The sequence below is a fragment of the Betta splendens genome, chromosome 5 (genome assembly GCF_900634795.4).
Source record: "Betta splendens chromosome 5, fBetSpl5.4, whole genome shotgun sequence".
Taxonomy (NCBI): domain Eukaryota; kingdom Metazoa; phylum Chordata; class Actinopteri; order Anabantiformes; family Osphronemidae; genus Betta; species Betta splendens.
The window spans coordinates 12,236,946-12,248,964 of record NC_040885.2 but is presented as its reverse complement, the minus strand read 5'-3'; the positions used below and the strand labels follow the sequence as shown (position 1 = coordinate 12,248,964).

Genomic DNA, 12,019 nt, shown 5'->3' with positions numbered 1-12,019 from the left:
GCATTGACAAAAACATCCCATCTCGGCGACGAATGTGCTGAAGCACTTCTTGTCAATTAACATGAAAACAGGCTCACAGACACGCTCATAATGGAGAAAAGGAAAAAGTCATTAAGTCCAAGTGTCAAGGGAGAATTGGTAAATTAGTTTTCTGAATTTAGTTAAGTTTAATTTCTGAAGAAACAACTTGAACTGGGCTTAATTGTGCTGTAATATGGCTACATGTCTTTGGCCAAAGGGCACTGATGTCCCCTTCAACAGCTTTCTAGCCTCTAGCTGTGTAAATACAGGGTTCATTAATAAATGAACAGCATGTTGCTACAGTACTACACTAAGTCAGTTCCCCTACCAGAATATCAATCTTTCCATTTAGGAAGCACAGTTGTTGTAAATCCGTTGCTGGAAATAAAAGTGACCACTGGCAAGCGGAGAAGCAGAATGAGCGTCGTCGCTCGCCCTCGTCCACCCTCGCTCTCTCTCCAGGTTGCTCGGTATCAGATCAGGAATGTTTGCCGGTCTCAGGAGCGCGGAGGCGCCGCCTGGAGACCGGCGATTACGACGAGAGCCGCCCAGCGCCGCGGAGGCAAACATACCGGCCCCATGGAGTCTGCTCACTGCTGGCGACAAAGTCCTCCAATGTGACCTGTGCGCACATCTGCAGCGTAATTGACATTCACTGGAGAACACCGGAGGCGCTCGCAGGCCTGTACCTTCCACAGAGGAGAGCGGGTCTGACTTGTAGTGGCCACTTGCTTGTTGATGTCTGTATTGATGCCCTGACTGGCTCTCATGTTCCCCCGGCCCGAACCCCACGGAGCACCTATCAGCCGCTATGTATCGACGTGTCCAATGCCACAAAGCACCAGAGCAGGCTCTCCTGAAGCCCGCTCAACGTCTAATGGAGCTTGAGGAGGAGATTCCCCAGGACGCCGCCCGCCCACTCGCCAGGAGCGCGACCGCATGCAGCCACGCGGGCCGGGGCCGAGTTCACACAGCCCGGATGAGCCTCCGATTTCAATATCTCTCCACGGGCTGATGAGGAAAGCATTAGTAAAGATTTTCAACTTGAATAATATGCTCATCAGGATCCGCTGTGCGGGTTCATTGTTCGCCTTTCCAGCAGCGCCGCTGCGTTGGGAGTTGGGTCGTTTCATCATTGTTGAAGCCCTCGGTCTCGGCTCCCCCGGTGCCGCGTGCTTGGCTCATCGCGACAGCTCTCATGTTCCCGACGTCTTTGGTGCGACTTGAACACTTCCGGGGAAATCTAGCCACGTCGCCCACTTCTCGAGAAATGCTCCAAATCGAGCTTCACTTACTACCCCCCCCCCCTTTTTCCCCCCATCTTGTTCATCTGCTAAGCACGAAACGCCTCGTATGTGGGCCGGCCGAGAGTATTTGCTGTTTCGAATAAAACGAGCACATTTGAAATGTATGTGTTTGTCACAAATGTATTTGTTAGTAATTCCTCAAATCGGAAAGCTGAGCAGATGTCCTTAGGTTTGACAGTTTGCTCTATGCATTGCAGATGAGAGTGCACAGACTGCAGCTGTCTCCTTCAGCATGCACATTTGTTCCTCATATGCACAACCATTTTGCATCAAGAGGCTGCTCTATATATAACTATATTTTTATATATATATAAAAACATACATTCTCATGATGCCTTTAAAAGCACAGTTCAGTTCTGTTGAATTCGAATTCAGGCAGAATAATGTAAAAGTTGTTTAGACTGTACTTTGTCTAATTAGTAAATTTAATGATACGACACCTCTCTGCCTCTAATTAAAGCTCTAGCTGAGAAAATGGGGATGGGTGATGTGAATGAGCTGTGCCTCCCTGTCCACCGCTGTCAAAATGTCTGTGTAATTGTGTGAATGTAAAGCAGCACAACGGAGGAGGAGACTGTTAAAAATACACACTGAGTGGCTTGTGGAAAGCGTAGCCACTTTTCTGATCCAGGCCTTCATTAGACGCATGAACACACGCCGTTAAATAAAGCCCGCGCCCGACCGGGGGGGTGGTGGTGGTGGGGGGTGTCAGCGGCGCTGCCGGGCGACTTGCTGCGGCTCTGAGAGACGCTTGACTCCAGCCTGATATTTAGATTTCGAAATATGAATATGAAAATGTGATAATGGGTTGTGGCAGCTGCCATGTGTTCCCAGTTTAAGGTGGAAGAGGTTTTAAGGTTTTATGCAAAACCCAACAGTATAATGTGACGACGGCACCGCTTTGATAGAATGAACGTGCTACCTGGTTCGATGATGCTGCATCAGACGTCGCCCTCAGCAGAACTAAACGTTGCCCTTATTTTAAGCCCATTCCGCATTGTTGCACACGGTCCTGCTTCACTTGCTGTGCCTTAATTCGCCGCTTCGTCCTTTGTCTCTGGTTTACGTGCGAGCATCTGAGCATCTGAGCAGCTGGTGCTGCAGTGGCCAATGGGGAGTACGGACGTCCTGCTGATCCCACAAGTGTCAGGAGGCGCCGAGTCTGATGCGCCTGCTCCCGGGGCCCGCGGCTTCCCTACTTATTTAAATCGGGAACAAAGAAATATGGAAGACGAGCAAAGCCGGCGCTCTATTTTTAGGCCCAGCATTTTATTTATAGTGTTCTATTTTCTATTTTCAGCTGCGTGAGCCGTAAACCAGACGGCATCTTACGACGCGTTCGGGTGTAGATGTTGAAATAAACCGCTTTCTCCTGTTTACCTGTGTGTCGGTGCACAGATTGGACCTTATGGACCTGGATTTGACTATAGGCAGCAAAACAGAACACAGACACAGTAATTCCATCCCTGCCCTCCTAAAACACCCAGGCAATAATCCGCTGTGGTTTCCATGTGCGTCTGCGTCGCAGGTAGAGTAGAATCCATCTCCTTGTTTTGTTTACCCAAATTGCACGGTGGTTGTACCTCAGGATGCGTTTGATAGCCTAATAATGCTCCCGGTGACTGGGACGAGCCGGCCCAGCTGTCCCTCACATACCTGATGCGAGCGCTGGTGAAAAGATTGATATTGTAACTCCGGCCCCCAATGACTAATGCAAGCTAAACGCTCCTGTGGTTGTTGTTAGGCTGCTGTTTTTCAAGGGCTCTCAGGGGTTCTTGGCTTGTTGTTGAGTGTGATATTATGGAACAAATAGCAGGGCTTAATGGTGTTGTAGATGATTTAACTGCCCTCAGGGCAATGAAAAATGGAAAATGATTCTGTATGCTTAGACATTGTACTACTAGGTGCTGGTTGTGTGTGTGTGTTTTTTTTTTTTTTGTTAGTTTTTTTTAGCCTCCCTCTGTTCCTTGGAGTTTCCCAAAAAAATACTCGGATGTAATTTTTCACGGTGCCAAAAATGTAAATAGGGTTTTGACCGAACTTTTCACTCCCTCTTTAATATTTGATGCTGGCTTGTGTTTTTAGTATTTAAGATCAAGTAAACCCGCCTCGTCTGAGGCGAGGCGCAGCTCTCCTCGGTTTTCTTCAGGCCTGACACAAACTGTGTTGTCTGCCCTGCTCCATCAAAAATGCTGTGGCTTTAATCCTTTGCCCACAGGGGACGGCTGACACGGATGAGTGTAAACTGTTGACTTGGTGCTGTCTCCTATGCTCTCTGATCAAAGTCGGTGCAGCCCTCCTGTTTCACAACCTGCCTTCATATGTGCTGCGAGTCTCCACCGCAGAGACTCCCTCCGTCTCCGTTTCACGCCTTACGTTAACCCGTGTTTCCCCCATTGTGATTTGATACATCTGAAAATAACAAGGCGGCCATTTATGACTCTGCCCGCGTAGCCTCCGTGACTCCCCTTCGAGCGGCGAATTTGATCTGGTAAACACTGTGCGAGTGGAGTGGAGTCGACTTTTGGAGACCGACTCTGAGTGCGAGGAAACACTTGGCTTGATGTAGCGCTTAGTTTAATTAATCCCCGGTAATGATGCAACTATTAGCAAGAGCTGAGCTCGTCTTAAGTGGCTGGAGATGTGTGCGTGTGAACGTGCGCCGGTGTTTGATGTGTGGCGGTGCTGATGAAGCCCGTCTAATGGCGGATCGGCACCGCGAGTCCGGGGACCTGTGCTGTTGTTCTGAACCTGCCTTTAACCCCATGGGTGCACGGGGCGAGCGTGATGTACACGGTTGTCATGGTTACGGTGTCATGATGCAGCACCGCGCCATATGTGTAAGTACAAATGGAAAGCGGGTGACTAATTCTCACACACCAGTATAAATTGTGTTAGTGTTATTGTGTTGTTGTGCTGTGGTCACGGCGGCCCTTCGCCGCTGGATGACCTGCTCGTCGTCGCCGCGGGAGCCTCGCGAGCCGCCAGCGCCACGAACGCCGCGGCTGCTCGGAGCCACATAAAACTCTCATTTTACCGGCGCTACACGATGGTTTCCGACATTTACATACAGACATTTGCTCCTCCACTGGCGGAGGCAGCCTCCGTGGAGGAGACTCTCCCCGGAGAACTTAACTGTTGTTGTTGCCCTAAGATGTCACAGACATTCGTGCCCTGAAGACACGGTTGTCTACACTCCCTGCAAGATAAGGTGCCTGCGTTTGACTAAATAGAGTTTCCACATCAGAGCTCAACGGGGAATCCGTCGGGCCTAATTGTGCCCATACATACACTGCAAAGTACAGATTGTGCCATCGATTTATTATTATCTTTTCTTTCTCGGGCCGTGCTGCTTTAAAGGATTTGATTGATTGACTTTATCGTTAAGAGAGCAGGAAGCACTGAAGACTGCCTCTGTTTTTTTGTTTTCTCCCACTCCTACCCAGAGGGTACAGGAAAAGCTCCTCCTGTTGTGTCCCTGATAGCGGTGATCATTACCATCCATTAGGGCTTTGTGCCAAATGACGGCACCTGGGCTAAAAGGATGCCGTTTTTTTTTTCCTACGCGCTCGCTGCCGTTGCTTGTGCTCCTGTTTTCATTGGTTCTGACTGTGAGGCGAGGAACTCCAGGAAACTGTCATTTGTCAAAATACCTCTGTGGGTAGAGGAACCTAAAGATACTGAGTACAAGTTATCCTTGTTGAAGTGTGCTTCAGCTGCTGTCACCTGTGGGGTTTACAGTCCTGGCTGAGAGTCGCTGCAGCAGCTGCTTAACAGGAGCAGATACCGAAATCCATTTAGTCCATTAAACACAAACACCATGATGATTATTAAATGCCTGCCACCATTTCATAAATAGAATGTTCCATATATACGTAGATGGTACTTATTCAGTGTAGGATCTACACAAACCTTTTCCTTCGCTGTGATTTCTCTGACCTCTATTTCTGCCTCCCACAGTTGTGTCGGGTGGCCAGCCTCACCACGCCGCAGACGGGCATCATGGGAGCGCGGATGTAATGAGGGAGAGGAGAGCAGCTGGTGACCCGTACTGGTCCTATTCAGGTGAGCTCTCATTTGTGTGCAGACCAGAAAGCCTTCGCGGGACGGGAAATGCATTTCTTTGACTCGCTCACCTCTGCTCTACCTCGCTGATCCGTCTTTCCTATTTCTGCCTGCCATTCTGCCAGTAACCTCTGTTTCCCCCTTTGCCGCTGCAGTCAGATGGTGTGAATTAGGCATTTAGTTGACGTATTATAGCCTACCTGCACTGTATGTTTTCATTGCTCTTAATAGCTGTAATTATACTAATGCGCCGGTGAGATAAAAGCGCTGACATATGGCAAACTGAGCCGATGTTTAGATTATGTTTTTGCCAGCTGTGAGAAACCACAAATAATGAGTTGACTTATTAAAATGCATTTATTTATCATCAGGTTTGGATCAGGAGTCCTTATTGTGTGCACAAATTAAAGCTACTTTTATTTAACGCGCGGTGCCTCCGAAAACAGGAGTCGAACAAACGGCATTAAGGGAGATGCTTAGAACCATTTACGACGTCCGTGCTGTCAGCAGGTGTCTTTATCAATTCCACGGTAATGTGAAGTGCACAATAGGCCCGGTCCAATGTGCAGCGGGTTCACTTCCTGCCACCGGTCCTGTTAATAAACACATGCTTTTAATGCGTCAGTGAGTTTAGGCTTGCCTCCTCTAATTTCTCGGTGATCTAGCTTAACAAATTGGACAGTCAGACGTATCCTCTAATACATGATTCATTACGTGCACTTTTGTACTTGGAGCAGTATTTTTAAAGTCTGCTCCCTGATGGCAGCAAACTGCGGAGCACAAATGTAGAATTTATATATAATTAAAAATAATTTATTATTTTATATTTATTTTATTCGGCTTGTTAGATGTATTAAATCTTCTTCATTACATTATGGGTTAATTATGTGCTTAGATATAAGAAATTTGGCATAATAAATGACTGGACGGTTCTAGTAACATTGTGTTGAACCAGGTGTGTGCCAACAGGTGGATTTATGGCAGGCCAGAGTTTTGATAAGCACAGGTTTTTCTTTCACATTAACGCTCCGCACTCAGCCGCACGCCCTCGTGCGAGCGCAGGCCTGCGCCGGCCACCGAGCGGGCCTGCTGGGAAATGGGGGTTACGCGCTTTGATCGAGGGCACCTCACTGGAAGAGCGCGGGAAGGGAGGACCAGTGAGCAAAATTACATTAACAGGTTCCAAGGTCCAAAACACCACCCGGCAAATAACTTGGCCCCTCTGCTGCTGCAGTGCATTAGCGCCGTGAGCGTGGAGCGTTTTGTTTCGGGGCCCTGCTGCTGCGAGTGCCCACGTCACAGGACCGCCGCCTCCCCTGGACCCGGGTTTGTTTGCTATTCGTGTCACTCATCGTGGGGATCGTCCTCTCCCCCAGTTGTCAAGCGGGGGCGGTGACAGAGCGTCTGCTTTGACTGTTGAAGCGTGATTGCTTTTTCACTATCTACAAGGTGTGTGTCGCTCACCAGGTGCGGTTGCGGCTCTTTACACAAGCATTTCTAATGATAGCGACTCCATTATGCCGGAATTTCACTTTCGGGAACAGAGTTTGCTTTTATCATCTTTAATACTTACCGTTACTTACCTACTGTGAGCAGGGAGCAGAGGGACCTCTACGTTATGCTGGATTTAGGGTTTGGAGTGACAGAAGGTTAAGCAAACAAGGGCACCTGCAAACATTCCTTGTGCATGTTTATTATATATTTACCGCATGTATGCATTTGTAAAATAATCTGACTGTACAATGAAATCAAATCAAAGGGGTGAACTTAAAAAGAAAGCGATGTTTTAATCATGATCACTGCGCTGTATTTGCTGGCTGGGATTCTTCTTCTTCTTGAGATCAATCCTGCGCCGAAGCGGGCTCCAGTGTTGTTGTCTGCTTTTGTAATGAAGATATCGACCCTCACTAAGCTTCGGAGCCTTTTCTTGGTCAGTTAAATTTTAGGGCCATATGCTTTTTGCTTGACAGGCTGATGTGTTTGTAAAACGTCTGCGCTCCGGGCTGTTTTGATGCTTCTAGTTTCTAATGTTTTAGAGGAGTTCAGCTTTGTGCTAATGCTCTGAAATCCCTGCGCCCGGTTCCAAGCTCGCTTAACTAGAGGCAGGCTGGTAATTAGGCGAAGATGGGATCTCTTAATGTTCTTTTATTTATTTATTTATTTATTTTAGGCATGGTGGACCAAAAAAAAAGAGCAAACATCCTGTTGGGGCACTGGCCGACATGAGTCGGTTTTGGACATTCACTTCAGGCTTGTGCACATCACTGATTCCTACCGGTGAAGGCAGCTGGGCTGATTGTGCTGGGGAAAAAGGGAAGCATTGAGGAACCCAGAAATGTCCATTGCTTTGGTGAGGTAATTAGTGGCCAAGGCTGTGAATGGGGAACAGACAAGCGTGCCTTAGCAGCTAAATGGTTATTAAGCGCATTTGCTCTGTGCAAGTGAGTGTAAAAGAAATGCACACAGTAGGATTAGCCCGGAGCCGCGGAGGCAGCGGCGCGGGGCCGGCTCCGACCCGGTGAGCGACGTGGAGGAGAACGCAGCGTGCCGTACAGCGGCCCCAGCTGCCCATTGTTCCACACACGCCGTCCACGCCCTCCGCTCCCCGCCGTGGGAGGGTCCGGTCCGACGGACGTGGAACAGTGAGCCACAGCCGAGGACCAACCGTCCAGTTCTGTCCAGATCCATCAAATGTTGGTACGTGATCTGAAAACAGCAGAATACACATTTCCCACATTGATTCGGACGCGTGGCAATAAGTGGCTTAATGGCTTGAATTGTTGCATTATGGAGAGCCATCAACGGCGTCGCAACCGCGCCGGTATTCTTCAATAGCCGGCGTCTGCATTTTACTGAAGTTCAAAGCAGAGAGAGGGCGAAGAGGCCCGCGCTGCAACGAGAGCTCTTATCATTCCACGACATGTCACCTTCCCGCATGTGTTGGTTATGAACCTTGATGTAAGTAGCCTCGAAACCCACACCCTGAAATTTGATTAAAAGTTATTTAAGGCATGCGGCGTGCGTGTGTGGAGGCATTTTTCATAAGAGGGATGATATCATACTCACCATAAGACTCCCACAGGAGCAGGGCTATGCATCATTTTTTCCCCTTTTTATATCTCTGCGGGTTTTCACATCTTCTGTTGGTTTCCCTCGCCTGCCCTGCGTCGCCGCCGCTCCGTCTTTTTGGCCAACATAGGTGGCGGTTTGCGTCTGACTGCACCCTCGGTGATTTATTGTTCCGCCTTAATTACGGCACAACAGTTGGAGCACCTCAATGTGCGTTTGCACGCGCATTATGTTTGATCCCTGTGACAGTGAGCAGAATGAAAAGCAAAACAACAAGCGGCGACGCCGAGATGCGACGTGGAGAATGTATGTGAGGGAAATTGACATCTGGTCAAATCTGAATTGACTGGCACGTAATTTCAGACTGATGAGAAGCTTTGATTTGCAGTGTGAGAACTAGTAAAATCTGCATTGCACTGGATGGTGTTGACATTCTGCAGATAACACGACAGTCTACCTGCAAAACGCCGATGTGGCTGTAAAAGCGCCACGCGTCCGGGTTGTCACACTTCTAACTGCTTCACATGGACGAGGCGCCCACTGTCTTTTCCCCCCCGTTAATCCAGCAGTCATGGATGTTTGGACGGAAGCCACCCTGACAGGCTGCTGCAGCCACCGAGAGAGCCTGCGATTGTCTGATACGTGTGGATTATATTTCCCCCTCAGCCTGAATGTTTTATTCCACTTCACCGAGGTTGCCCATGATCATTAGCAATCTTTCCACTCATGTCTCACATAATGAAGTGAATGAAGTGTCATTTTCAATCAATTGCTATGTTGATCCAACTTAATTAGTACTTTAGAGGATACAAAACGAGATTAGGTAACTCACTGTTGTTGATTGCCTGGGTTGTTTGTTTTTTTTTTTTTTTTAATTAACCCTTTAGTTATACTCTTTACTACACTTACTGTTGTATTTCAAATATATACACTTCAAGTATATCAAAATTGAAAAGCTAGTTTCAAATAAACCTGTCTACCATAAATTATACTACAGGGCTGAAAGTCATTCCTTTAATATTTAATAAGAATCTATTTAAGGACACAGTTATTTGAACATGTGCACAGATATCAAAGCAGAGTTTCTGGGTTGATTTCAAGTGGGACCTGCGCCTCGTAGGTTGGTTAGTTTTGACATGTTAAACCCTGTGATTCATACAACCTTAAATTGGCTGGTTGCCTGTGAAGGCAGTGCACTTTGTCTCTGGCGGCATGACACCCCCTACAAAGGCTAGAGGGAAAAGAGCAATGCCATGTTGTCATGGCGCCCGACAGGAGCTCCGCTTCCTTGAGGAAACGATTCGGGAGGGGATTGCTCCCGGTAGACTTCCCTGTATGAAAAGCACTTGACTTTAAAGTAAAGCAAAAGAATGGGGCACTGGATCCAGGGATCCGTGGATGTGCTCCTCGGGGATGGAGATAAAAACATGCTTTTTTTTTTTCAAGATAAGGCAGATGGAGGTAATGTTTTATAACAGCTCCAGATATCTTCCCATGTTCCCATTGATGGGAGCATATTCACTGTACAGGAAATACTGAGGCTTTTCTTTTATTGCTTTGAGACAATGAATTGATAGATATTACAGCCGTCGTGGGATTAGTTTTGTATCATGAGCTACTGCGTGCAGCACAATCCTGACGTCCGAATCACCATTAGGTCGGAGTTGTTGACATCTGAGCGTCTCCTGGAATACACTATTATGATGTGATGTCACCCTTGGATGTGGCTGCACCGGCGTTTGCAGTACATTTGCATTATCAAGGTGAACCATCTACGTGTGTCCTAACGTGAGCTTCATAATAACTGGCGTCGTGTGATTGCGTGACAACCACATCCGTTCCTGTGACACAGCCCCACCTGCTCAACGCGCTCTAATCAGGCCTTTCAAGGTGATTATTGATTAATGATTTTCCCTTAAACTAAACTTACGGAGGTTTCATTAAACCCCGCCATCCGCCCGGTGACCTAGTTAGAGCCTCGCCCGCTGAGGGCGGGTAACGCGCGCCACAACACCTCCCCGTTGTGTGTGTGTGTGTGTGTGTGTGTGTGTTCGCTCGCACAACGGTGGCATCTTTAACAGGTGTCATTCCCCGCTGACACTTGTCACCTGTCCAGGAGTCTGCAGCTTGGTGACACGCGAGACATTGCGCCCCGCTCACCTGTACCTGTCTGGGGCACCGGCGTGTGCGCTCCCGTGGAGGTGCCCGTGACAACAGGCGTGATTTACATTTGTTTTAAAACCCGGGGACCTTTTGAACTGTGTCATACTCGTCATGCAACATTAGTCTAATCCCTGCTGTAGCCACAGCGCTGATTAATTTGCTCTTCCTGAGAAGACCGGGGAGACTCATCCGTCCTGCACCCTGCATTTATAGTCTGAGGCGTTCTGCGTGATGAGAGGAGCTTAACACAACATCATCTGTATCCCTCTATGCTTGTTGATGGACCTGTAGTTGTACCTGCACTCATTTTCAGAGAAAATGAGAGGTGCAGGAACACTAATTATTAAAAATGAATTTTGCTAGGGCACAAGCCGCCTCATTATTCATCTTGGTTATTGCTAGCAGTTTGGATCAGCCTTCTTGTGCCAGAATTGGTCCATTTGTCTTTGTCAGGGGTGGGCCCTTGACAGATGTGCCAATATGGCTGCCGAAGTTCTGTGCTGGGGGAGAGGCATCTTAATTCTCCATGATGTATCATTCTGGCAGCAACCAATTTAGCACAATTGAGCTCCAAATCATCTTACTTCCCACTGCCTCTGACAATCTGTTTCCTTTCTGTAGATGAGGTAAATATATTAAGGATGGAAATAAATGAGGCATTCCTGCGCCTTGAGCTAATACTGCATCAGTATGAGTTTTTGTTGGACTGATTGTTTGAACAGTATGTTCTCTGGGTGTGTGGCAGCTAGCGTGCATGCAGCCAAATATTCTATTTTCCCTGTTTAGGGCAGATTGATGTGTTGGACTGAGAGGTGTAAAGCTAATTAATTAAATTTCAGGTGTCGCGTGTTGTTTGTCCGCCCCGTGGCAGCGTATTAGGCCTACTTGGTGGCTCTGGTCCAACATAATGGATGTGGACATGCCCAACCTGCTGGGACTGCAATATTGCGGAAGTGTGAGATTGCCAGCCCACAGGTTTTCTCTCTAATGTGGTTATGCTGATGAGCTAGAATGAGCGAGCTAGCAGCTCAGCAAATTTTTAAACTCATAATCATGATGACTTACTTTGTAATGAGTACATATCCCCGCGGAAGCAGGGCGTCGACGGCGGAGGGCAAGGCCGTAATAGTGGCATAATGGCACAATGTGGGAGGACTCGGGTGCTAAAACAATGCCTGATTTATGGTCGTATGTTTATGTGCTGCAAGGCATGTGAGCAGGAATGAAACTTCAAACCACTGAGCAGTAACTCTGCAGAAACAATAGATGGCATTTAGTGCAGCGGCACTTGATCACCGCGAACGCCGGCTTGTTAGGACGTTTACTCTGTGCTACTATCTCTAATCTACTGAATTACACTGCTAACTATTGATTTCTCCCTACGTTCTAAATTA

The 12,019-nt window shown here is 47.8% G+C and overlaps 1 protein-coding gene across 2 annotated transcripts in view; it reads left to right on the top strand.

The window, feature by feature from the left end:
• LOC114855518 (receptor-type tyrosine-protein phosphatase gamma-like) overlaps nucleotides 1-12,019 on the top strand; it is a 77,070-nt gene that overhangs the window by 12,098 nt on the left and 52,953 nt on the right. For both annotated transcript variants that reach the window (XM_029150718.3, XM_029150717.3), the window contains exon 2: nucleotides 5,289-5,393. In XM_029150718.3, coding sequence (XP_029006551.1) covers nucleotides 5,289-5,393 — 105 coding nt within the window. The remainder of the gene's footprint in view (nucleotides 1-5,288; nucleotides 5,394-12,019) is intronic.